This window comes from Quercus lobata, chromosome 7 (genome assembly GCF_001633185.2).
Source record: "Quercus lobata isolate SW786 chromosome 7, ValleyOak3.0 Primary Assembly, whole genome shotgun sequence".
Classification (NCBI taxonomy): Eukaryota; Viridiplantae; Streptophyta; class Magnoliopsida; order Fagales; family Fagaceae; genus Quercus; species Quercus lobata.
In genome coordinates this window covers 41,516,787-41,540,191 of record NC_044910.1, presented here as the reverse complement: position 1 = coordinate 41,540,191, position 23,405 = coordinate 41,516,787, and the positions used below count along the sequence as shown (strand labels likewise).

General features: G+C 33.6%; 2 protein-coding genes across 3 annotated transcripts; both read right to left on the bottom strand.

The window, feature by feature from the left end:
• Positions 1-365: 365 nt before the first annotated feature.
• On the bottom strand, positions 366-10,329 carry LOC115953026 (putative uncharacterized protein MYH16). 2 transcript variants are annotated; one of them, XM_031070449.1, is made up of 9 exons: positions 9,955-10,329; positions 8,898-9,095; positions 8,506-8,628; positions 6,398-6,435; positions 6,147-6,312; positions 1,831-5,124; positions 1,617-1,745; positions 1,219-1,355; positions 366-631 (listed from the first exon to the last, which is right to left on the bottom strand). In XM_031070449.1, the coding sequence occupies exons 1-9, from the start codon at positions 10,033-10,035 to the stop codon at positions 397-399; spliced, it is 4,401 nt and encodes a 1,466-aa protein (XP_030926309.1). In that variant the 5' UTR covers positions 10,036-10,329; the 3' UTR covers positions 366-396. The 2 variants fall into 2 exon arrangements, with proteins under 2 accessions (XP_030926309.1, XP_030926310.1); XM_031070450.1 differs by having other exon boundaries at positions 1,617-1,742.
• Positions 10,330-14,550: 4,221 nt separating this feature from the next.
• On the bottom strand, positions 14,551-20,573 carry LOC115951249 (caffeic acid 3-O-methyltransferase-like). The gene is made up of 3 exons (XM_031068434.1): positions 19,756-20,573; positions 15,267-15,331; positions 14,551-14,998 (listed from the first exon to the last, which is right to left on the bottom strand). Exons 1-3 carry the CDS (start codon positions 20,474-20,476, stop codon positions 14,699-14,701), a joined length of 1,086 nt encoding a protein of 361 aa, XP_030924294.1. The 5' UTR covers positions 20,477-20,573; the 3' UTR covers positions 14,551-14,698.
• Positions 20,574-23,405: the final 2,832 nt, after the last annotated feature.

The following is a 23,405-nucleotide window of genomic DNA, read 5'->3' as shown; positions in this document are numbered from 1 at the left end:
AAGTAGACCTATTCAATCACTTTTAAGTCCAGCCTACTCCATTTTCCCACATTATAAAACATTATACTTTGGGGTTTCTTTCCTTCTTTTTCCTCCTCTTGTTTGTATAAAAATAAAAAATAAAAGAAGAAGAAAGAAAGAAATTAAGAAAGAAGAGGAAAAAAGAAAACCATTTTGTTTTATTTCTTTTACGTCTCTATAATCCTGTCAGCCTCAATTGTTCCTTCATTTACAAACTTGGGCTAGGGGTGTATTATTCTTCTTTACAATAACTCACACTCTGGAATATACGTAAAAGATTGAGAAATCTTATATACTTCAAAAATTCGTGGAACAAGCTACCTGAATTGGGGAGACTGAAAAAGTACAAGAAATTGCTTATTTATGGTCTTGAGTTCATGAAAACCATCTTTTTACATTTTTGCTTGCCCTGAGCTTCATCACAAGTTCCTCACGCTGAGCTTCTACCTCAGCGTATCTGAGGCTCATGTGGAGGTATCGCTCGCGAATGTCTATTAACTCTGCCTCTAGTGATGATTTTGTGCGTCCATTACTTTCTTTTGCCACTATGTCATCTTCTGCTATCGATTTTTTAGGAGAGTGTGCATGGTTGTTTCGGCTTTTAGACAACCTGCAGCAAAGATGCAGAAAATTCTGTTGAGAATGAAAAGTAGAACAAAAAAAATTAAGTAGAGTTTTGCATGCTTAAGCATATGCTAGTTTCCTGTAATAAAAAAAATTACAGTTCTTTTATTTGTTATTTATTGTTGAGTAATAAGATTAAAAATCAGACTCCTAGACTATGATGATTGTGGTTAAGAAGTTTGTTTTTGATCACTATTTCAGAAAAAAGTCAAGGAATCAACATTAAAAGATTTGATCAATGTACAATTTGAAAGTGTGGTAGGCTGAAGTCAATAAGAATCATTTTTTTTGTAGTTTTGTAATCCATATATAGACCAAAAAGATACTATCAGTTTTGGGAATCTCGTCTTCTCATATTCTCATTCTGCAAAATTAATTAGAATTAATGAGAAGAATCTAATTGCATCCAAGGAACTAAAAATGGATAGCCCTTTCTTTTTCCTTCTTTGATTGTTTTTAAATAAAGATTTCCTTCACAAACCACGACAAGCATATACGGATGATACCATACCAAGCAATAAAATATGCACATTTATGTGTTTTGAAGGTATAACATCCTTATTTTATAGATACCTGTCAAGCTCAGCTTTATATTTGTTATTTGCTTCCATAGCCTTGGCAAGTTCATGCTCAAGCAACTGAATCTTTGAAGCAGGATCGACTCCAACAGCAAGAGGACTTTCATCAAGAATCTCATTGCCACTACCATCCTTTAAGAATTAAACAACAGAGTAATATAAGCTTTAAAGATAAAGATGAGATCATCCATACTAAAGGATTCCTTTGCAATTCAATATTCTCATGCAGATATAACAAGAGATATATGCATGATCAAAGAGATGAGAAAATGTTCTTTTGGTGATAATCAGCAGATTTTCCACCATCCGTTTAGCCCTATCTAAATAAGTTGAGTCCAATGTACAATAGCTATGGAGACAAATTTGAATAAACCAAATATTCGGATACCCTACCTCTCTTTGATATTGGTTGCTACAAAGCTTCTGATGATCTTTTACAAGTTCTTGTACTTGAGCATTCTTCAAGGATTGCTTCTTTTTATTATCACGTTGCTGGCTAGTGTTCTTCACCACTTCATTCTTCTAAACCAATGTACAAGTAAAAAGGCTATTTAGTTAGTGTTGACACTGAATATTACTATGCAATTGCAGAACAAATGAAACTGACCTTTGAGGGCTTCATATCTTCATGGACAGGAGTAACTTTAGCATGGGTTTTAGACAAACTAGGAACCTTCATAGTGCTGGACTCCCTCTGGTTCTGCTTCCCTTCCTTCATCAGCTTTAATTCTTCTTCAAGGGCTTGAACTTTTGTTACACACTGATCTTTCTCCTCCTCAAGTAGTTGTATCTTCCGCTGATATTGCCTGTTTGCTTTCCTGATATGGCTGAGCTCATTTTTTGGTTCGGTCTCCTGAACAGATAGTGCCTCTTTTGCCATTAGATTGCTCTCCATCTGCAGAAGCTTTTCTTCTAATATTACTCTGGTACGTTTGCAGTCCTCTAGTTCAGACACAGCCTTCTGCAACACAGAGATCTTCTCAACAAGTAAATTATTCTCTGCCTTCAAATCTTCATGTTCCTCAGACATTAAATGCAATGATGTTTCCAGTTTCTTCTTTTCAAACTTAGTTGCATCAAGCTCATTCTTAAAAACCAAAACTTCATCATTAAGATGTGCCATTGTCTGCAACTGGACCTTGAAACTTTTAGATTCTTCCACAAGTTGTTGCTGTTCATTTTCAGTAACTGCAAGCTGTTGTTCAAGACCATTCACAGTCATTTTCAATTTCGCTGCTTCTGATTTGTAATTATCTAGCAGATTCAACACTTTTTCATGGTCAGCCATCAGCATTTCATGGTTTTGTTTTGAAGCAGCAAGCTCACCCATCAGGCTTTGCAGCTTTGATTCAGATGCTATCCGCATGATATCGAGCTCATTCTCAATTATTTGAACCTTAGATTGAGCTTCTTGAAGAGCAGTTTTCAGATTAGCTTTTTCTGCACTTAAACTGGATACTTCAAGCACAGCATCAGAAGCTATTCTCTCTTTTTCTTCATGCTTTTCAGAAAGTTGCTTGATTAGGTGTTCTACCTCTCGTTGAAGGTTCTCAACTTCAACATTTTTCTCCAAATGCATCTGATTTAATAAGCCTTCTCCCATGATAATTTTTTCTTTGTATCTTCTGTTTTCATCAAGAAGTGCATCTAATTCTGAAGTAAGGCTTTTCTCTTTTGAGGCAATTTCTTCCAAAGTTGAAGAAAGATTTTCTTCTAACATTTCAACTCTTTTGGAGCAATCTGCAAAATTTCTTTGTGATGCCGTCAACTTTGCCTCCAAGCGTGAACAATGGTTGTGCAGCTCCACTTTTTGCTTCCTCAACTCTCCATTGGATTTCTGAAGAGTACTGCATTCTTCAATGAAACTCTCAGCTGTAGCTTCTAACTTTGAATTTTCTCTTCTGAAATATTCACTTTCTTCTTGAGCTTCTGACCACTGGTTTTGCATCTCCTGCAACTTTTCTTTCATATATACCTTTTCAGAATCTATTTCAGTTCTTAATCTAGTGATCTCATCTTCAAGACTCTGAGCATAAGCCTTGGAATTCTCTAACTCAAATTGGTTGGACTCCCTCTCATCAGTCAAATATCTTAGTTCTTCTTCCAAATCAGATATGCGCAATGACAACTGCCCATTTTCTTGTTTAAGCTCCAACATACAGAGCTCTAGTTCACGTTTTCCATTTTCTAGCTCTGAAGATTTTCTTTCAAGAAACTTATTGGCAGAGACATGGGAATCCAAGCTGCTACTAAGTGCCATTAAATCATTTCGCAAATCACTCAAGCATTTAGATGTGATATCACTTTCTACTTGCACAGCTTCCATTTGTTCCTCTAACTGGATTTTTTCCTTCTGAAGATTAGAAACACTAGCCTCTAATTCTCTTTGACACTGTCTAAGAACTCCAATCTCCTGTTCTTTAGACCGCAGCTTAGACTGAAGTTTTTCAATCTCAGAAATTTTGTCAGCCAATTCCTTACCCAGTTCTGTGACTTTAACTTCCAGTTCCACATTCAAACTCTCAAGTTCTTGGTTTGAAATGTCATAATTATCTTCAGCCTCCCTCAGACTTTTCCTCTTTAACTTATCTTCCAGATAGTTTGTTTGGGATTTATGTTCACTCACTTCAGACTCAATGCTAGTAAAAGAGTTATTTAACAGCTCATGGGGTGGAAGATCAAAAGAAGTGCCTCCTACCATGGAATTCTTTGTTGCTTCCTTAAGCTTGAATAAAAGCTCTAGGTTTTCATCTGTCAGCTCATTGCAATCCCTCTCTAGCTCCTGCACTTTTTCTTTCAATAGTTGAATTTCTCTGATCATATTCACATCACCATCATTTAAGGACCCCATTTCTGGAAATTGTCTACCTTTGAGAGACTCCGATGAATTTGCTTCTAAACTGATGATTTCTTCTTCTATAGCATATAATTTTCCTTTGTATTCTTCTGACTCAATTTCCAAAAGGGTTTGGTTGTTCAGACTCCCTTTGTTCTCTATATGATGATTTTTATCCCCCAAGGCCTCTTCCAGCAGATGCACCTTAACTTGCAAACTCTTCTCTGATTCCTGCAATTGTTGCAGCTGGAGCATTAAATTTCTGTTTTCCTCTATATTTACTTCAATGAAGTTATCAATATCACCAAATTTTGATTGTGATGCCGAAATATTCTCCATCTCAATTTTCTGCTTTTCTATGGTCTCTTCCAGCTCCTGAAGAACAGAAACAAGCTCAAGGTTTGATGCTTGACTCCTCTGCAATTGCAGAGCCAAATTGGCATTGGACTCTTTCTGAAACTTTAATTCATCTTTCAGTTCCTTTTCAATATGGGATAGGCCGTCATCTTGAAATTTTGAATCCTCAGTCACTGTTTGTTTCACCATAGGCTTCTCTGGTGACAATTTCAATTGTTCAACCTCTTTCCTTAATTCATCACGTTCTAAAAATGCTGCTGAAAGCTCCTTTTTCAAATTTTCCTCGTTTTTGGACTGATCAGAGAATTCCTTCCTCAGTATATCCAAATCAAGCATGAGCTTGCGGGCATTCCTCTCCCACATCTTAGCCTCTGCATGAAGCTCTCCAACTGAATCTTGTGCAGTTTCCGTAAGGTTTTTTGGAGAACCAGCAGGTTTCAAAGATGATGTTTCAAGATCTTGCCTACTATTCTGGTTTCCTGACCCCGTTAGCCTTGAACTAAATGACGAATGATTTGATTGAATAGGATCACTACTTGGATTGCTGCCAGAAGGCACACCATTTTGGGAGCTGATCGATTCTTGTCTTCCAATGGGACTGTGTCGATCACTACTTAAGTTGTTTCTCGGGGAGAACGTCTCCTTCCCAATGGAACTCTCAGCTGAATCATAGCTGTAATGTGAACCTGATGCAGAGAAACTTGTGCCCTACAGTGAAGCAAGGTGATCATGTCAGTTTCAAGGTAACATAAGGCTTGTTGACAATATCTTTGTGTAATAACTATTCCACAGGATGTGTACTACATGAATCAGATAAAATGGTGGGCTAATTTAAAGGAGACTCTTGATTGCTATGTTCAAATGGAATACAACTTAATGCATAATTGAATTTTCACAAAATGGAACAAATTTTTAATTTGACTTCCAATATGGCTTCAAGATCATAACCCAATAATATACTGTCAAGCAATCAAGATGCTGAAGAATAACAGGAAGGACTAAATGGAAGGTGCAGTATTAAAGGCTAGATAGTGTGATTTATGAGCCCAAAAGATTCTGGGCTTGGATTTTTACTTAACTACTGAAAGGAAAAACCGAAGAAGGCTTTCAGGTCCTTTTTAGGCTCAAATGAGCTAGAGTTACAGAGCTTTAGGAGAATCACCCCAGTTTCTGATAATCTCCCAAGTGTCTGACAATGCCCGATAACTAGAGATCTCCAAGTTAGATATCATAACTAAAGAAGTGCTTCAATCATGTTTAAAAATAACTTACTAAGCTGAATCCAAGACTCACCACATCATATTATGTATTAAAAGCTGTTAAAGTTGATGTTTGGGATTGAGGGTTAGTGAGAGAAAGAGAAAGCGGATGCACTCAGGAACTACATGGTTTGGCCTGATGGCCTATGTCCACATTGAAGGCCGTTGATGACTACATCTTTACTACGAAGGTGTGTTATAGTTAGACCCATAAAGGGGATTACATATAAGTTACATTGAAACATATAGGAAAAGTATGCTAGGGTAGTCCTCAAGAAAATGAGAGAATCAATGCTTGATTCAAACTAAAAGATACTCTATATAAATCAAATATTCTAACAAAAGCAAACATCAATTGAAAATCGTTAGTAGAACCATAAATCTATGACGAGTACAGATTGAGATGCTAATATGATTAAGTTCCAACAAGACAGAGATGTAGCCACTTTTGAGCAGAAAATGTAATCATACCCTACTCCCTGGTTCTCCTGGGTCCACGGTAGAGCCCAAATCTTTACTAGAGGAAGATTTAATACTCCTTGCAAATGTACTTTCAGATCCTTCTGACTTAGAGTCCAGATCATGAAAGTTTGATTCTTGATCGGAATGGAAGTTTGTCTCTTTCGATTCTTCATCCCTGAAAAATGTGCAGTAAATCTTCATAACCAAACAGAATGTTAACAACCATATAATGATGAAGACATCCACCATAGAATTCCAACCTGGGTTTTGTTCTTGGTGACAGGCAGTGAATTTTTACCTGCAAATCAGATATGTAAGGAAAACTGAGCAATTTTAACTAGTGCACTAGCACAACTATATTTACTACTAAAATCCCAAAATATTCTATGCTGAAAGAGTAAAGACATGGAAAATTCTTAATGTCAGGGGAGAGATTAAAATGTAAAGAAAAATGAATTCTCAACTAAGTACAAGTACCTCATGTTCTCACCCACGTACGGATAAATATGTAATGATCAAGATTCATCCTTTTAAACTGAGCTAATATCAACATAAAACTACTGTAGCCAAATTCCAACTATAGAAAAACATACATTATTTGTAAATTACCCCCCCCCCCCCCCACCAATCTCATCTGCAACCCCCTTTCTTTAATTACAACATCCCCTTCTCTAGTAAGTCAAATTTCCATTACTCTACATCATCCTTATACCAGAAAATCTATTCAATCACAAAATATTCTTAAGTCCCACTTCAGTACTTATTAAAATCTGTTTTTAAGTATCTTATCACAGAACATGCCTCCTATCCTGTTTCAGCCTGCATAATGCTAGCAACTTTGGAAAATTCATAAAGTCTGTCCTAGTAATACCAATATCAAATCCCACTAATCTAAAAATAGGCTGTGCCTGAAAAACTAAAAAGTTGGTCCTGTTTGTTTCTTGGACAGAGTCATTCTGACTTAAGATATCATCACAAGCACACACTGACAAGAAGGATTTGTGTAGACAACCCCCACAATGTACATTCCTTTATAGTTACAAAAACTGAGGAAACTATTTTGTAATAATTGCCACAGTTCAGTGCACAGTAAAAACTTATATTAAGATTAATGACAAGAATTATGTCAAAATTTGTTAAAATAATGTTTAAATGATTAAATTCATGATTTCCTATCAGCTTAAACTTTTGGGATAAGAGGTAGTTAATCATGGAACCAGAGCAAGAAGCCCTGAATTTGAATTTTGTCTCCACTCTACCGCCCATTTAGAATATTAAAATTTTCACAGGTTAAGCACAGTAATTAAGGGGGAGATTGGGCCCACATGAGAGAAGGAATGTCATAATAATGATTAAATGATCAATTCATCCTTTCCTATTAGCTTAAAATTTTGAGACAAGTTATAGTCCTCAAAATTGATGAAATTGAATCAATTTTTCAGGTCGACTACAGTCTTTAGATATTAGTACCAAGCGAGTTGATTCTCATCAGCAATCATTTTCAAGATTTTCCATTCATTTAATGTCATTATCTCAACTCCCTTAAATATCTTAGCTGGCTAAGACTACTACAAGCATTAGTCTCAAAATTTTTGGGGTCAGCTATGGATCCTAAACAGGTTGGTCAGTCACATTTATTCTTTTCTGCCACTCTATTATATCCAAAGTCATACTCTTTGTTACTTCCATAATTCACATGTCCTTTTTTACTACTTCTACTAATGTTATTCTTGGTCTTCCTCTACCTTTTTTTCATTCCCTCAACTTGAATCAACACACACTTTCTAATTGGTGCATTAATCGCTCTCATTTGAACATGACCAAAACATGTCAAGCAACTCTTCTTTATCTTTTTGTCAATAGGGCTACCCCTATATTTAAAATAATTTCCTCATTTCAAATCCTATCTTTCCATGTATTTCCACCTATTCATCTTAATATTCTCATTTTAGCATGAATTTGTTACTTCTTCACAGTCTAACTTTCAATACCACAACGCATACTAAGTCTAATAGCAGTCTAATAAAAATTTTCCTTCACCTTCATAAGTATTCTATGATCACACAATACTCTTTATGTGCTTCTCCACTGTGATAGGAATGATAATATACCTATGTTATATAATGGCCTTCGTTAGCTTCATATGAAGTTATGACAAAGTGGACCAAATCTAAAAACTTTGAAGAAGGTTTAAAATTAGAACAGGATGTTGCTATCATAACAAAGACATAAAATATCTCTCCCAGAAGGGGGAAAAAGAATCAGATAGGTATAAGAAGAAGGTCCTAATTTTTTTTCTAATGATGCGTAACGTGGCAAAGTCTAAACAAACACCAAGAAACAAATAGCATACAATTGTACAACTCACTTGTAAAATTGTGCCATGATTGCACTTTTTCAATCTTAGTGAAACTGGAACAGGAGCAGGTGAACTCATATAGCCTGTCATATTGACTGTAGCCTCTCCAAGGATGCCAGATCTAGCTGAACCCTACAGTAAGAACGTCATCCAAAATTATTTAGATAACCAGAATGTTTAAACAGATGGAGCTGATGAGTACAAGTCTATAACACACACATTCTAATAGATAAACTGAAATAAAAAAGAAGTACAAGAAGCACAATCAAAATTTATTTAGATGCTGGAAAATTGGCAAAGAGAGAATGTCATGAATCATATCTCATTTAGCAGGAAAGAAAAAAGGAAGACGAAAAAAAATTAATGACCAAAGAAAGAGTATGTGGTAGAAAGAACAATACCATGGAGACAACAAGCTTGAAGAAACAATCCTGTAGCTCCTTTGAAGAGTCATCCTGTGAAAAACATATAGTTTCTGAAATAGAATCCGTCCACTGACAACTTCCATTATGTACAAGTGCTTTGCTTGACTTTGCAATTGTTTTCCCAGTTTCGACAGAGATAATGGATACAACCAACTTGTCCCAGCCTTTTGGTACCTTTTACCAAAAAAAAAAAAATTAGTAGTAAGCAAATAGTATGTAACTACTGAACAAAAAATCCTTCCAAAACTTGTAACTGCTAAACTGAACCCGAAAATTCCCCCAACTAATTTGATATGGCAGTAGCTGACCTTTACAATAAAGGGTTCCTCATAATTTTCAAAGGTGAAAATTTTGATAAATATACAAATAAACAGTAAAAATTCCAGCCCTGGCAGGTGAGATTTGAAAGGTTTGGGTCGCCAAATCCACTCTACATTGGACCTAAATCTAAACAATGTTAATAATTCCACTTCTTAGATCCTTTCTAGAGGTTGAACACACAATTAATAATAAAATTCACAGTTATAATTGCATCTACATTCTCTACGGCCAACTTCAACAAAAAGTTTCCTTGTATTGCATTTCTAAACATCCCACATTCATCTCTACAATTAGCAAATACCCATTAATAGAAACATCCCATAACAACTGATTGTTGCCACAAAATGAATAAGGAGCATAGTAGAATCATACTTGCCCACCTCCTCTGTTTCTAAAACCTTTAGCCACATTAATTTTTCTATATCTAACTGCTATATGTTACTGTTTTCTTGGCTCATAATTCACAGCATTCCTTTTGTTTTTTCTGGGTTCAATAACTTTTATCACAGTGATCAGATGAATCAGAATCAACATTATTCAGAACTTGTAAAGAACATTGGCAGTTTGGGCTAACATATACATTACACATCTGATTCCAACAATTCCAAATTACCATGTTCTTTAAGAATGATGTTTCATTGAAAGCAAAATTCTTAGGCACTGAAAGTGTTCGTTAAAAAAAAAAAAAAAAAAAAAAAAAAAAAGCAAATACCTGAAGGGCCTTAAAGTTGGAGAAGTTGAAATCAACTCTCTCTCCTGATTTGGCATGCCTGGTCTTGTGCAACCTGAACATTTTTTTTCTGGTTTCTATCCTTTTCCTTGATAATTGGTGCTCACATTAATTAGTTACTTACTCTATCTCTCTCTCCCCAATTCAAACACAAATTCCACACCTCCTCAACCACCATTATCAATTTACTACCAACCAGGTAATGAGAGAGAGAGAGAGAGAGAGAGAGAGAGAGAGCGTTAGCTAGCTGGTCATTGTTGTGAAGGGTGTTATTTTATTTTCCTCCTTTGGCGTTTCATAGAGAAGAATGAGAGAGAGACTCTGTGTGTCACTGTGTGAGTGAATGAGCGCTTAATAAGTAACTAATAACAATGGAAATTAAACTCATTTAAGTTGTTGCAAGTCTGAAACTGCCGGACCCAATGGTCGCTAGCCTAGGTACGCTCGTTATTTATTTATTTATTACGAAATTTTTTGTTTTTGGTTAAATTTAATCATGAAATTTGTCAACGCTACTCCATTTCATTGTTAAGCCACAAATTGAGGAGGAGGTTTGCTTGTATAAGAAAGTACCAAATACAAATAAACAAATATTCTTTTAACTTAACTGAAAGTCGTGTTGACTTCAAAAACACATAAAAATCGAGGAAGATGTATTAGATAGTAACAAAAACAAATAAACAAATACTTTTTTACTTAATTGAAAGTCATGCTGACTTCAAAAACATATGAAAATCGAAAAAAATAAAGAAACAAATACCCTTTTAATGGAAGTAAAAGTTATGCTCACTTCAAAAACACTTAATCTTGATTAAATGTAATTCGATGCTCATTAATCAGACTCATTAATTATTAATAAATAAATAGTGAAAAATTCAGACTTCTCCGAGACAAGAATCAGGGCAGAGCTAACTGCTAAGTTTGTTGACGTGTAATGGACTCATTGCATAGCAACATGACAAAGTAAGTTCTACAATTCCTTGCCTTCATTGCCAAAAGATAGAGTATAATAATAAATAAATATAAAATGGGGCGGTTTTAATGGATTTTGTTTAAGTGATACTACAGTCTAAGAGAAATCTAATAAAATAAAAAAATAAAAAAAGAATTGGTGGGGTTTGTGGGATATTATTGTTGTAGCCAGTAGGGCATTTCTCGACGCCATCGACGTACGTATATTCTATGGGTCATGGGTGTTGTGTGCTTCGTCATTGTCAATACGGACGATACTTTCCATTCAATTCAATTCAACAGCACTGTGAATGTCTCTTCTTCTGAAGTCTTCTGAATTGTTGGCCCACCGCTTTCTTTGTCAATTTGTTGTCTCTATCCTATAATTCTAGTGTTACTATTATTATATGATGATTATGGTTTGTGAGAGTGTGTATGATAGCTGGGTGACATGTATAGGTATTGGAGTGGGTGGGTTGAATGAATCCAATGGCTACGTAAGAATGCATTACGTTCGTCTTTATCTTTATGGGATGATATTCTGATTTCTGAGTCAAAAAAGCTAACCTCTACTGTTTTTGACTCTGTTGCGAGGTTGTTCAAATCTTGTTCAACCCCCTCTAAAGGGTAGGGGAATCAGTTAGGCAAGCCCAGTTTAAGCCCAAAATAATAGAGATTTGAGTTTTACCATTGTAAAAGGAAAAGACCACCCAAGGGACAGGTCATTTGGGCCCTCAAAGAAATTTTAAAGCCCATTAGCAGCACAGTAGACAACAAATTTGGCAGTCACAACTCACAGGTACAGTCTTAGAGCATCCGAACCATTTGGATACACTAAAAGTCTATTTTATTATTTTATCACATCATTTTACAATATCTTATTTATCAGATATTTTATCATTCAATTCTATGTATTAAAATAACATTTACTACACATTAAAATAATATATTAACTCCTCTCACCAAACAACAAGAAAGAGAGAGAAGAGAGAAAGTCAAAAAGGATGAGAGAGAAATTAATAAATTTTTTTTTTTCACATGCTTGTCTGTACCGTTCCAAAATAGAACGGTATTGTTCACATGTGGCAAAAATTATGAGATTTGAAACATCTCATAAAGATGATTTTTTGGTGTTTGGTGTGCCAAATGTGCCAAATATTTGGCATTTGGCACATCTATTGTCGATGCTCTAAGCAGTGTCTCTCTACTTTCCAATTGACTCTTACACTCACATTGACATCAGTCATGTATGGATAAATTTTGCAAATCTAACTCCAAAAGTTACTCATATCATTTCATGTAAATTTGTGTTAATTTAAATTAGGGTAAACTACAACTATATTTTAATTCAGTTCATAACTTTTCAATTATGTCGATTTGGTTATTAACTTTTTAATGTCATGTCAATTTAGTCACTGCCGTTATATCTTAGATGAAAATTGTTGACATGGCAAACGGTCAAAATAAAATTTAAGTTTATTCTCACATCAACGGAAGCTAATTTTTTATTTTGGCCATTATAGACACATCAATAATTTTCATCCAAAAAATAACAGTAAGAACTAAATTGACACAGTACTGAAAGGTTAGAAACCAAATTGAAATAATTGAAAAGTTAGGGATCAAATTGAAATATAGTGTATAGGATTAAATATGTAGTTTACCTTTTAAATTATTATTATGGTAATCATATAAATATACACAATTACTATATTCACATGCAATATATATATTTTTATATAAGTATTTATTTATATAGACAAAAAAAAAATGATTTGAGAGAGTTATAAAAATTAATTAAAAAGTAATATTTTAATAAAATATAGTATCAAATAGATAATGTATTTTAAAAAAGGGATTATTTAAAATAGGAAAAGTAAGTTTTTATTAGCAATCATATAACAACCAAATAAGCTAATAACAGTCCAAACATCCCTTTCACCACTACCATATCTAGTTCCATTTGGGTATTGTTAACTTCACCCAAACCTTTAGCCAAATGCAATAATTAATTAATCATAAAAGAACCTTCTCAAAAAAAAAATTAATCATAAAAGAAGTACAACTATGCTCGTCTGGGAGCTATTAGTTACTTGCTGGTATTAAAATTAAGTTTTACGCAATTGGTAGGTGATGGATTTAAAAGCAACATGGAGTCTTTGCTAATCAACATGAGAACAGGGACATACTGACTTTGGATTTAAGATGATTAGTTGTTAGGGAGATAACACTTCTAGAGAGACTTCAAATCAGACAAACCAAGAGCTAAAGCTTATATTCTTCTTATTTTTATTTATTTTTTGTGAGTAATGATAAATTCATTAAGCATAAACAAAAGGACTTGCAGGAAACCGGCCCATCAACCTTAACAAGAGCCCATGAATGAAGAGAGCAAGGATGGGGTGCCCAAGTCGTACAAAAAGAGGCCTAATGGGCCAAATTGTGAGCCAGCCCATTTAGGAATCTAACCCAAAAAAAAATCAAACTAGGCTGAAATTGCTAAACCTATATGTCTATGGACCATGATAAATAAATGGAATTCCCATCCTAATCTCAGTTAAGGAAGAGTGTCTCACAATCTTGGCATCCTCTTCGATCCATAAGCATTTGAGTAGCCTATATATATATATCAGTTTAGAACCTATAGGTTTAACTATGCTATATTACTATTATTACTTCTTAACTATTTTCCCCCCCTTCCCTTGAGACTTTTACTCACACATACATAGTTAACAATAGTTTAGATTTTTCGCTTTCCATAAGATGTGAGGTTTCTTTATTCTAGTGCTCGTAAAAGAGATTCAAGATGTGGTGCATGTGTGTTGTACTAGAATTTTTATCTTTCAACATTGCAAAACTTAAGAATAAATTTTCTCCAACTAAGGGGAGATGATGAAGGAAGCAAAAAAAAAAAAAAAGTTGATTAATAAAATTTCTCTTGAATTATTTTTAATGGTCTAGTGTCACTCCAATCAACCTTAGGTGCTAACTCCTAGAAGTTTGTTCTCTCTTATTTGATACTGGCTCTAAGTAAGTCTAAGTACTAACTATGTATTTATCTTCTATTTTTTTATTTCCCAATTTTATAGTTAGACTTAGAGTAATGTCTATTACACACTTTTGTACACATAGTACACACAAGTTACAATTTATAGGGAAACTCGTGACTTTAAGTTATAATTTTGAAATTTTGAAGCGTCACGATTTCCCTTGTAAAATGTAGCTGTGTGTACTGCTTGTTATCCTCATATATCATTTTGGTTTTTGTTGCATCATGTCAATCCAACAGTTGATCAAAACTCCAGTTAAACCAAAACAAAAATCACTCTTCTTCATCATCATCATCATCATCATCTTCTTCTTCTTCTTCTTCTTCTTCTTCTTCTTCTTCTTCTTCTTTTTTCTGTCTAATTTTTAAAACCATGCTTTTTTATAGCTGAAAGTGATGGAAGAAACTGCTTACTAAAATTTAAACCAACATTGTAACCTTTTTTCTCAGAATTTCCTTTTTCAGTTTTTCTTTTTCTTTTTAAGAATAAAACGTGTTATATATTCATGCTTAAATTGAAACCCTACATTTAATTCCAACTTCTGGAATTTTGTTAACAGTAGGAGAAGAGACTGCGATTCGACCATCAAAGACTAGTACAATTTGAGTGATGAAGAAGATGCCTTAGTTTTTATTTTTTTAGTCACTTACAACAAGTCCCATGGCAGACATTTTCTTTGATACAGGTGGAGTTCACTAAGTAAGTAAGTAACACATTACTTTCAATCACTTTTGGAACTCCAGAATAGTAAAGAAATCATTGAGATAGAATGGCCGGAAATGTTTGAAACCAGCCGAGTGACCAAGCTGCCTGTATTCTTCTTCAGTCCTATGCTTACCCTTGGCCCTATAGACAGTCATGACAAAGATGTCTCCTTCTAAGAGTGTACGAGTCCTATGACTCTCATCAGACTGCTCAGGCAGCACTGGCTCACAAATAATCAACTTTCCTCCAACTGGAACTGCCTTGTTACAATTCTCCATAATCAACTTGCATTCATCGTCTGTCCATGTCGTCAAGATCCACTGCCAAATGATAAGGTCAAACAACATTATAATTATTAAGATTATAAAAGAAGATTATACTCCAGTAAACAGAGACGTGATTAGAATGAATTTCATGATTGCTTGTAGCGGTAGGACCCGTTACATGTGAAAGAGACAGTAGAACGAATAGATACATGTATCAACTATCAAACACAGAAATTTTCACTTATGGGACCATTAATATGTGAGATTTTCACTTTGGGGGACCATTATATATGAGAGGTAAAGAGTTTTTCAACATACAGACCTTCATGAAGATAGCATCAGCAGCCGGAATAGACTTGAACATATTACCACCAACGTGGGTCACGCCTGCCAAAACAAACAACGACGGCTGTCATTAGCCATGTGGAAGGGTATTCACACGTTACCATAAAGTAATTTTAGTAGCAGAAAAAGTGACCATTATATGGAATATTCTCCTTTTATAGGGTTAAATAAATAAATAAAAAATAGTATCACAAAAAATAAAAATAAAAACATAATTTTTGACAAAAAAATTATACAATCAAGAGCAAACTCCTAACATAAAAAGAACAAGAAACTGAACGAGAAACTCGTCACATAAAAAATTATAATTTATGTGATAGATTATAAGTAATATAGGTTTAAGTGAAATTAACCAAAAGTTGATTGCAGTCAGAATCTATTATGTAAAATAATTGTGATAAAAATTATAATTTTTTTATGTGGTATTAAAATTATTTAACTTATATATTAAAAAAAATTGAGTAATTATGGCCGACATGTTCAGCCAAATTATTTGAGTTTGGTGGCAGCTTATTTGGTGAAAAGACAAGACAAGACGACAAGAAAATACATAAGGTGAGCTTTTCTTTTATTTTTCTAAACTAATTATTTTTTTATTTCTAAACTTTAAACTTGAGACAAAGAGTACGGTTCTAGTGGTTTTAACAGGCTGTTAGAAAGAGATATTTTTTTTTGCTAAAGTTAGAAAGAGATATTTTATGTGTATTTTAATGTGCTTGCTAATTTGCCTAGGTTTTTATGCCTTATTTACTGTATTTGTTGTTATTATATGTGAGTTAGAAACATTAAATTTGGATTGATAAGGTCCAGAGGCCCAAAAGATTCACAGTTGTGTAATGACATACAAGCTGAATTTGAAGGGCCAATTTGAAATAAATTAAGGATGTGAATAGAGGCCCATATGATATATATATATATATACATGGTTCAAAAATATATAAATCTTTGTCAAAAGCCAAAAGACTTGTCAAAAATTGAGTAAAAAAATTCATGCAAATTCACAAATTTGGCCCAATTCAAAGCCCAAACCCGCCTAACCAATGAATTCGACCTGTTTAACCAATGATCTGAACCGCCGAGTCCGACCCATAATCGGGTCGGTTGCGGGTCACATTTTTGATAATCCAACCCTATCAGGTCAAGTCCAGGTTAGTCCTAAACTTGAGCCAACCTGACCCGTGGATAGTCCTAATGTTAATGATAATGATTTTTTTTTGGGGGCTTTAATATGATTGGATTCCTACCTCCCCTCTCCCCACTACCAAGTGCCGAACCAACACCTATGTTTAATATAGAAAATAGTAATACAACGCATAGCTGCTGGTATTGTAAAATGGCAACTCTTCTAAAAATATTTATCTTTAAAAAAAATTAATGTCACATCATGATGAACTAATAAGAGTGAAGTTAAAAATATGAGTAGTGTTAACAGGTAAAAGTGTACCCGAGTTTTCACATCCTCTATTCCTCTCATAGGAATTTGCCTAACCTAGAATCCACCACAATACAAAAACAATATGGTGCGAAAATTTTGATGTATGTCATTGGTGCCAATAACAATTTCTTATAATAATTAGGGTAAATTGTAAATTACACCCTTAAAGTTTAGAGGTATTTAGATTTCATGCCTTGAAATTTTGGAATTTGAATTTTACATTTCAAATTCTGAAACTTTAAAGTGTAAAATCTAAACACTCTCAAAATTTAAGAGATAAAATTCAAATTTTGAAAATTCTCAGGATTATTCCAATCTCATTCATTCTTTGGTCTCAACTCTTCTTGGCTTGGGATGCAAACCTTATCTACTTCTCAAATGGTCTTGGAGATTTGTGACGCAATTAGAGCTAGCGAGGGCTATGCATATTTTATAAAATAACTATAAAGTTTAAAATGAGAAAAAAAAAAAAAAAAATTAAACACGACGTGATGCAATTTGTGAAGTATAAAGTAGACCATTAAAAATGGATAGAGAATTTGCTTTTTTCCGTGAGGGTAGCGGTCATGGAGTTGGACAATTTTTGATAATATTAATATAGAATACGTACACATTTCATTATATTATTATTATTATTTTATTTTTTTTGAGAAACCACCCAGGAAGTGAGGGGCTATTATTATAATATATGAGATAGGATAATATAATATAGAATAGGTACAAGTTTCTTTCGGTTTAGTTTTTTAACCTTTTTTTTTTTTTTTCAATTACAATACAATACAAAACAAAATTATTTATTTTCTCATATACTAAAACTTAAAAGAGTTTGATTTTCAATTTAAAATATTATATATATATATATATGTTCATATATATATATTCAAATCTAATCATCCAAATTAAATAAATATATTACAGTAATAGACTAATAAAGAAATAACCATTTAAGATTATAATAAAAATATATAATATTGATTTTTAATATATATATAGTAAACCATGGAATCAAAAGTTATTGATATTGTATATAATAATATCACTTTGCTAATTAATAAGCTATATATAGCTTAATTGACACTTCATTATCCCATAATAATTTTTTGGAGAGTGAGGTTGTGGGTTCAAAATTTATTGGATGTGAAGCTTATCAATAAAAAAAATTACTTAACATCATTATCAATTATAATGCCAATGAAATTACTATATTTTAGTAAAATTGGAGTATGAAGTATGATAAAATCATAAAATATAATATGTGATATGTACTTTATACTTTTAATTACAACAAAAAAAAAAAAGTATCTATCAAATTATTTTGTTTGTACAGTAGTAAACAATAATTTTTTTAAAAAAAAATACATACATAGGTAAATATATAATATGTATATAAAATGCCTATTTTATGTACTCATTATTTATTAATTTCCCATGTTTTGTCATGATCCTACTAGTTATATTTAGGCGAATATCTGCTAACAATTCCTCTAGTGCAGAATCTGCAGATTCCCTTTTATTTATTTTCTATTCCTGAACTTTAGCTCATATTTGATATTTCTAACGTCCATTGAGAAAATATATCAGTCAGAGACAAACCAATGACCCTGGGCAACTCCTATATATCTCCCCCAGTTAATGTATAAAAGAAAGAAAGTAAAAAATGACAAAGAGCAACTGCACCACTTATCGAGGAGTTGAATTTTTTATTTATTTGAGAAGAAATACAAAGAACATTTATTGACGAAGACTGTTCAAATTAATTAGCCTATAAAACAAATTTAACGTTTGGTCATTAATGACACTTCTTTCATTCAGACTATGTGATAAAATCAATAATAAATTATTTGAGAAAAAAAAATACAAAGAACTTTTATTAAAGACGACTGTTCGAATTAGCCTATAAAACAGATTCAATGTTTGGTGACGCTTCATTGAATGTGATAAAATTCAATAATAAAATATAATGACTTAAATCATATCACTATTTAAAAGATTTTATAATAATATGGCTATCACGTTATGTACGTGTACTTTTAATATTAAATTATATTATATGTAAGTCAGCATCACCGTCCCACTTGATTTGAATTAATAATTTATACATAATTAAGTGAGTTTCTATTAAGCCCCTCTAAAAAAAAAAGTGAGTTTCTATTAAGATAATGACCAAACAAACAAGAGACTTGAAAAGGTCATTTATATTTTAATTAATGAATTAATGATTAAAAAAACCATCACTATATTTTAATCAATAGATTTCAAATTCTAAATTAATATCCTCTTAAAATAACTCCACAATAAAAACCCCATAATCCTACCAATTCATTTAGAAATAAGTCGATTAAATTTGGACAAAATTTAGCTCCATATCAGTTTTAAGTGATCTCTTTCAACTCAATATGAAGTTATTTATGTGTATTATTTAAACAAATCACACGATTTACTAAAAAAGTCAAATAATCTAAAACTAGGTATAAATGCTCTCTTCAATCACCACACCTAATGAGATGGAAAAAGATGGTTTTAAACTGGAGCTCAATTTTTTCCATATAAATATTTCATTATCATAATTTTGATATCTATTTAAAACACAATTTTTTTCCCATAAAATTTTTTACAATTAGTGAATTGTTTGTGCAAAAAGAAAAATCAATAGGATCCATGAATGTAAGTTGTGTCCCCACCTAAAGTTAACCATCTCAACCATTATGAAATTACTTATATTTAAGCTATTGCTAACATAATAAGAGATTTGAAATTCGTTTACCGTCAATATTAAAAAACAATTATTGTATTAGATGATAAAAAACATAGCCATCAGAGGCAGACAATTTAAAACTCAGTCAAAAAAAAAAAAAAAAAAAATCCTGTTGCTAACATAATAAAGTCCAATCTTGTCATTTTCCAAAATAAAAAGATGATAAGATTTTAAGATTGAGTTACCCAAAAAAAAAAGGAAGAGAGAGAGAAAATAATTTTAAAAAAAAGAAGCAATTGAATCAATAAAACAAGTGAAGAAAGTGTAAAATCTCACCGGGAATAATGGGTGCTTTGGCAACGACCTCCGGCAAATCAAAGTTGATCCCCTCCTTAACATGAGGATGCTTCTTCAATATCATCCTCAAGCAATCTCCTGCACTCCCACCCACATCAACCAGTGTTGTCACTCCATCAAACCCATCATAGATGTCCAAAAAAGCCTTCATGAACGGCACAGATGCACCGGACATAGCTTTCACCATCAAACCGTTCATCTCTGGCTTTTTCCCATAGTACGAGTACGCAGGCTCACCGTTGGCTTTCACAAATGGCTCCATAGTGGGGTCTACCACAGCCTCGTGGACCAATGGCCACGCTCTCATCAGCTCGTCCTGATGGTGCTGTAGCACATACGAAGCATAGGATAATCCCTCGCTGTCCGTGACCAGAGTTTTCCCGACCTCTGTCAGAGAATAGTGTCTCTCCGAGGTGTCGGAGTCTGGGGTTTTGATAAGGTGCTCCGCGAACACACCGTAGCTGGTGAGCATGCGGAGGATGCGCTGTAGATTCTCTGGGTCCCCTTGGTGACCGGAGGGGAGGACACGTGTGAGGATCTGAGAGGCTGAGAGAGGTGAGTTGGACCCACCATGCCAGATGGCGTCAGCGACGTTGAGGCGTACGACGGCGTTTAGGGACATGGGTACGCTGATCATGTTGGCTAGTTCCATTATGGCTATCCTAGCTTGGTTCCGATTCTCTGTGCTCTCGTTCTCCATAATACTACTGTTTTAGTCTCTCTTTCTGGTCTCTGTGTCACTGTGTGTGTGAGAGATGTTGTGGATGTAACAAAGTTCACGAGTTCAGTTTCTGGCTTTTATAAGGAAGTAGCTGGAACTAGAAGACGTGCTTCTGTTTTAAGGGTCCGTTTGGATACAGTTGGAAACTGAAAACTGAAAAACACTATAGTGAAATAATTTTTAAATGTGTAAATGGTATCGTAGGACCCATTTTTAATGAAAAAGTTGTTGAAAAGTGAAATTTGTGGATCCGTGAACAGTACACGATGTGCTGTGATTGGTCCCAACAAATTTGAAAAGTCAAAGTTTGTGGCTACTGTTTATTGAACAGTACATGAACAGTAGCCGCAACACCCAAAACGCTCCAAAATGCGTGAAAAAAAAAAAAACGTTTTGGAAAAACGCAAACGCAGGATTGGACAGAAAACGCCCAATCTAAACGCAACCTAAGTTGCAATAATTTTTCACAACTTCTAGTACACGTTTGGATTGCGTACAGAGGAGCGTCTGCGTCTGTTTTTTTCTTTTTTTTATTAATTGGGGAAGGAGTCAACTTTCACGTGACGTACTATTTAGTGGGTCCAGGATCCACAATTATTTTATTTAGAACAAAAAATCTTTAAAACTCTGTCTCACAATATTATTTATATATTTAAAAATTATTTTACTATAATTTTTTCAGTTTTTAGTTTTCAAATTTCAGTAAAGAGTTATCATCAAAAACTAACGCCATAAGTTAAAAAACACACTCTCTCTCTCTCTCTCGAAAAAAAAAAAAAAAAAAAAAAAAAAAAAAAAAAAAAAAAAAACTAGACAAGTAATGGCGAAAGGTATTGGTTCAGGTCTTAATCCCTTTTTGTGGCTAAAAGGTTTTGATTGGGTTAAAGTTTAGGCATGGAAATATGGAACTGAATGAATACGATGACTTTTTAGCTATCGGTGACCAAATCCAATCAGGTGGTGCCACGCATAACACAAATAGCTACCTTTTTATGCATTTCTTGATTTATTTTTGTGGCAAGAGTTGTTCTTGTTGGTGTGTTTTATTTTATTTTGTTTTATGTAGAACTATCCTAATCCCATGGAGGAACTAAAACCGGAGGGGTTGGGGGCCACACAGAAAGATATTGAGTATGCACTATGCACTGTATTTATTTTACATTTTCTTTCGAGATAAAGATAGGTTCCATGATTATCATGGACTTAAATCTCTTTATTTTATGTACTTGTCCAAGAATTTTTTTTTTTTTTTACATATATATATATATATATTAAACATGAGAGAGGATTTAAATTATAAACGTTCCCATTAGAAATGTTAATGGTAAGGTATTGATGAAACATATTTTTTTGAAAAATATTTTTTGAAGTTTGGAATAATAGAAATTCTTGATAAAAGAAAATGCCCCCCCCCCCCCCTCCCCTCACCTCAAAATAAGTGAGTTTAGCCTTGTTAGGGATCATACAAAATTTATTACATTGATTTTATAAATTGATGTGTCACTAATCATGCAAAAAATAATTTGAACAACTATTTATTATCTTTCTAAAATGTCACAAATCACATTCATTATTGACTTAGAGCATCCACAGCAAATGTGGTATAAAAAATGTCATTTTAACACACCAAAAACGTACTTTATTATTTTACCACATCATTTTACAACATCTCATTTATCAGATATTTTATCATTCAATTCTATACATTAAAATAATATTTACTACACATTAAAATAATATATTATCTCCTCCCCATTATCATCAACAACAGCAACAACATCAACGCCGATCAACAACACCAACAACACCAACAAATTCCAAATCCAAAAACCTTAACAAAAGAGGGGGAAAAAAAAAAAAAACCCCACAATCTAGCCACCACCAACCTTCCTCTTCCACCTCTCAACCACAACAAACACAGCATAGTCATCGTGACTCACCTCTTACTGAAATCAAGCCATCGAAGCTCAACCCAAAACCTCAATCCAAATCAAAACCCAATCTCAGACGTGATCCATGATCTGGCCGCAATCCACAACATCAACCCAAATCACCTGAATCAACCCATCGAAGCCATAACTCACAACTTTAACCCAACCCATCGAAGCCACCTAACTCACCACCCACAACCTCGACCCAAATCAAAACCCAAAACCCACCAAATCAACCAAAATCGGAGCATGAGGCGGCAAGATCAGCAGCAAGTAATGGAGAATGAGGCGGTGAGATCAGCGGCGAGGACTGGCAAGATCAACGGTGAGGACTGGAAAGTAAGGCGGCGAGATCGGCGGCAACTTTTTTGAGAGTGATCTTGAGCAACTTTCTTGAGCAGGGAGGAGAGGGAAGAGATAGAGAGTGACAGAGAGAGAAGAAATGAGATAGAGTCGACGAAGAGAGAGAGAGATATCTGTGGAAGAGGAGAAAGAAAAATACAATAAAATAATAATATCCCATTTTGCCATTGTTGTCCGTACTATCTCATATTTGAGACAATACTATAGCAATGTGGCATAATTTTTGAGATTTGAAACATCTAATAAAACTCCGTTTTTGTGTTTGATGTGCTAAATATTTGGCATTTGGCACATTTGAGAGAGCTGATACGGATGCTCTTATTGTATTAGTTTGTAGGCTTTTTATAGTAAAATTTGTGATAGTTTTACTCAAAGGAGTCAATACCGTATTCAAGGCTTTTTTGGTTTGATAAAAAAAATAAAATATTTTGATATTAATTAATACCGGTATACCGTTTTAAAATTATCACTAATTTATTATATATATATATATATATATTTTCCCCCCACTGAGAATCCAAATACTAATACTAAAAATAATAGTCAAAATAATAATATAAATTATTTTCTTTTGGAGCAATGGCATATCAATGACATAATGGCACTGACATATG

Coding starts and splice junctions, on each gene's coding strand:
- LOC115951249 (XM_031068434.1), bottom strand. CDS start 20,476: ATGGAGAACGAGAGCACAGAGAATCGGAACCAAGCTAGGATAGCCATA. Junction 15,332..19,755: donor CAAAGCACCCATTATTCCCG/GTGAGATTTTAC, acceptor TTGTTTTGGCAG/GCGTGACCCACGTTGGTGGT. Junction 14,999..15,266: donor CTGATGCTATCTTCATGAAG/GTCTGTATGTTG, acceptor ATCATTTGGCAG/TGGATCTTGACGACATGGAC.
- LOC115953026 (XM_031070449.1), bottom strand. CDS start 10,035: ATGTTCAGGTTGCACAAGACCAGGCATGCCAAATCAGGAGAGAGAGTT. Junction 9,096..9,954: donor CCAACTTTAAGGCCCTTCAG/GTATTTGCTTTT, acceptor TTTTGGTAAAAG/GTACCAAAAGGCTGGGACAA. Junction 8,629..8,897: donor TCAAGCTTGTTGTCTCCATG/GTATTGTTCTTT, acceptor TTCTTACTGTAG/GGTTCAGCTAGATCTGGCAT.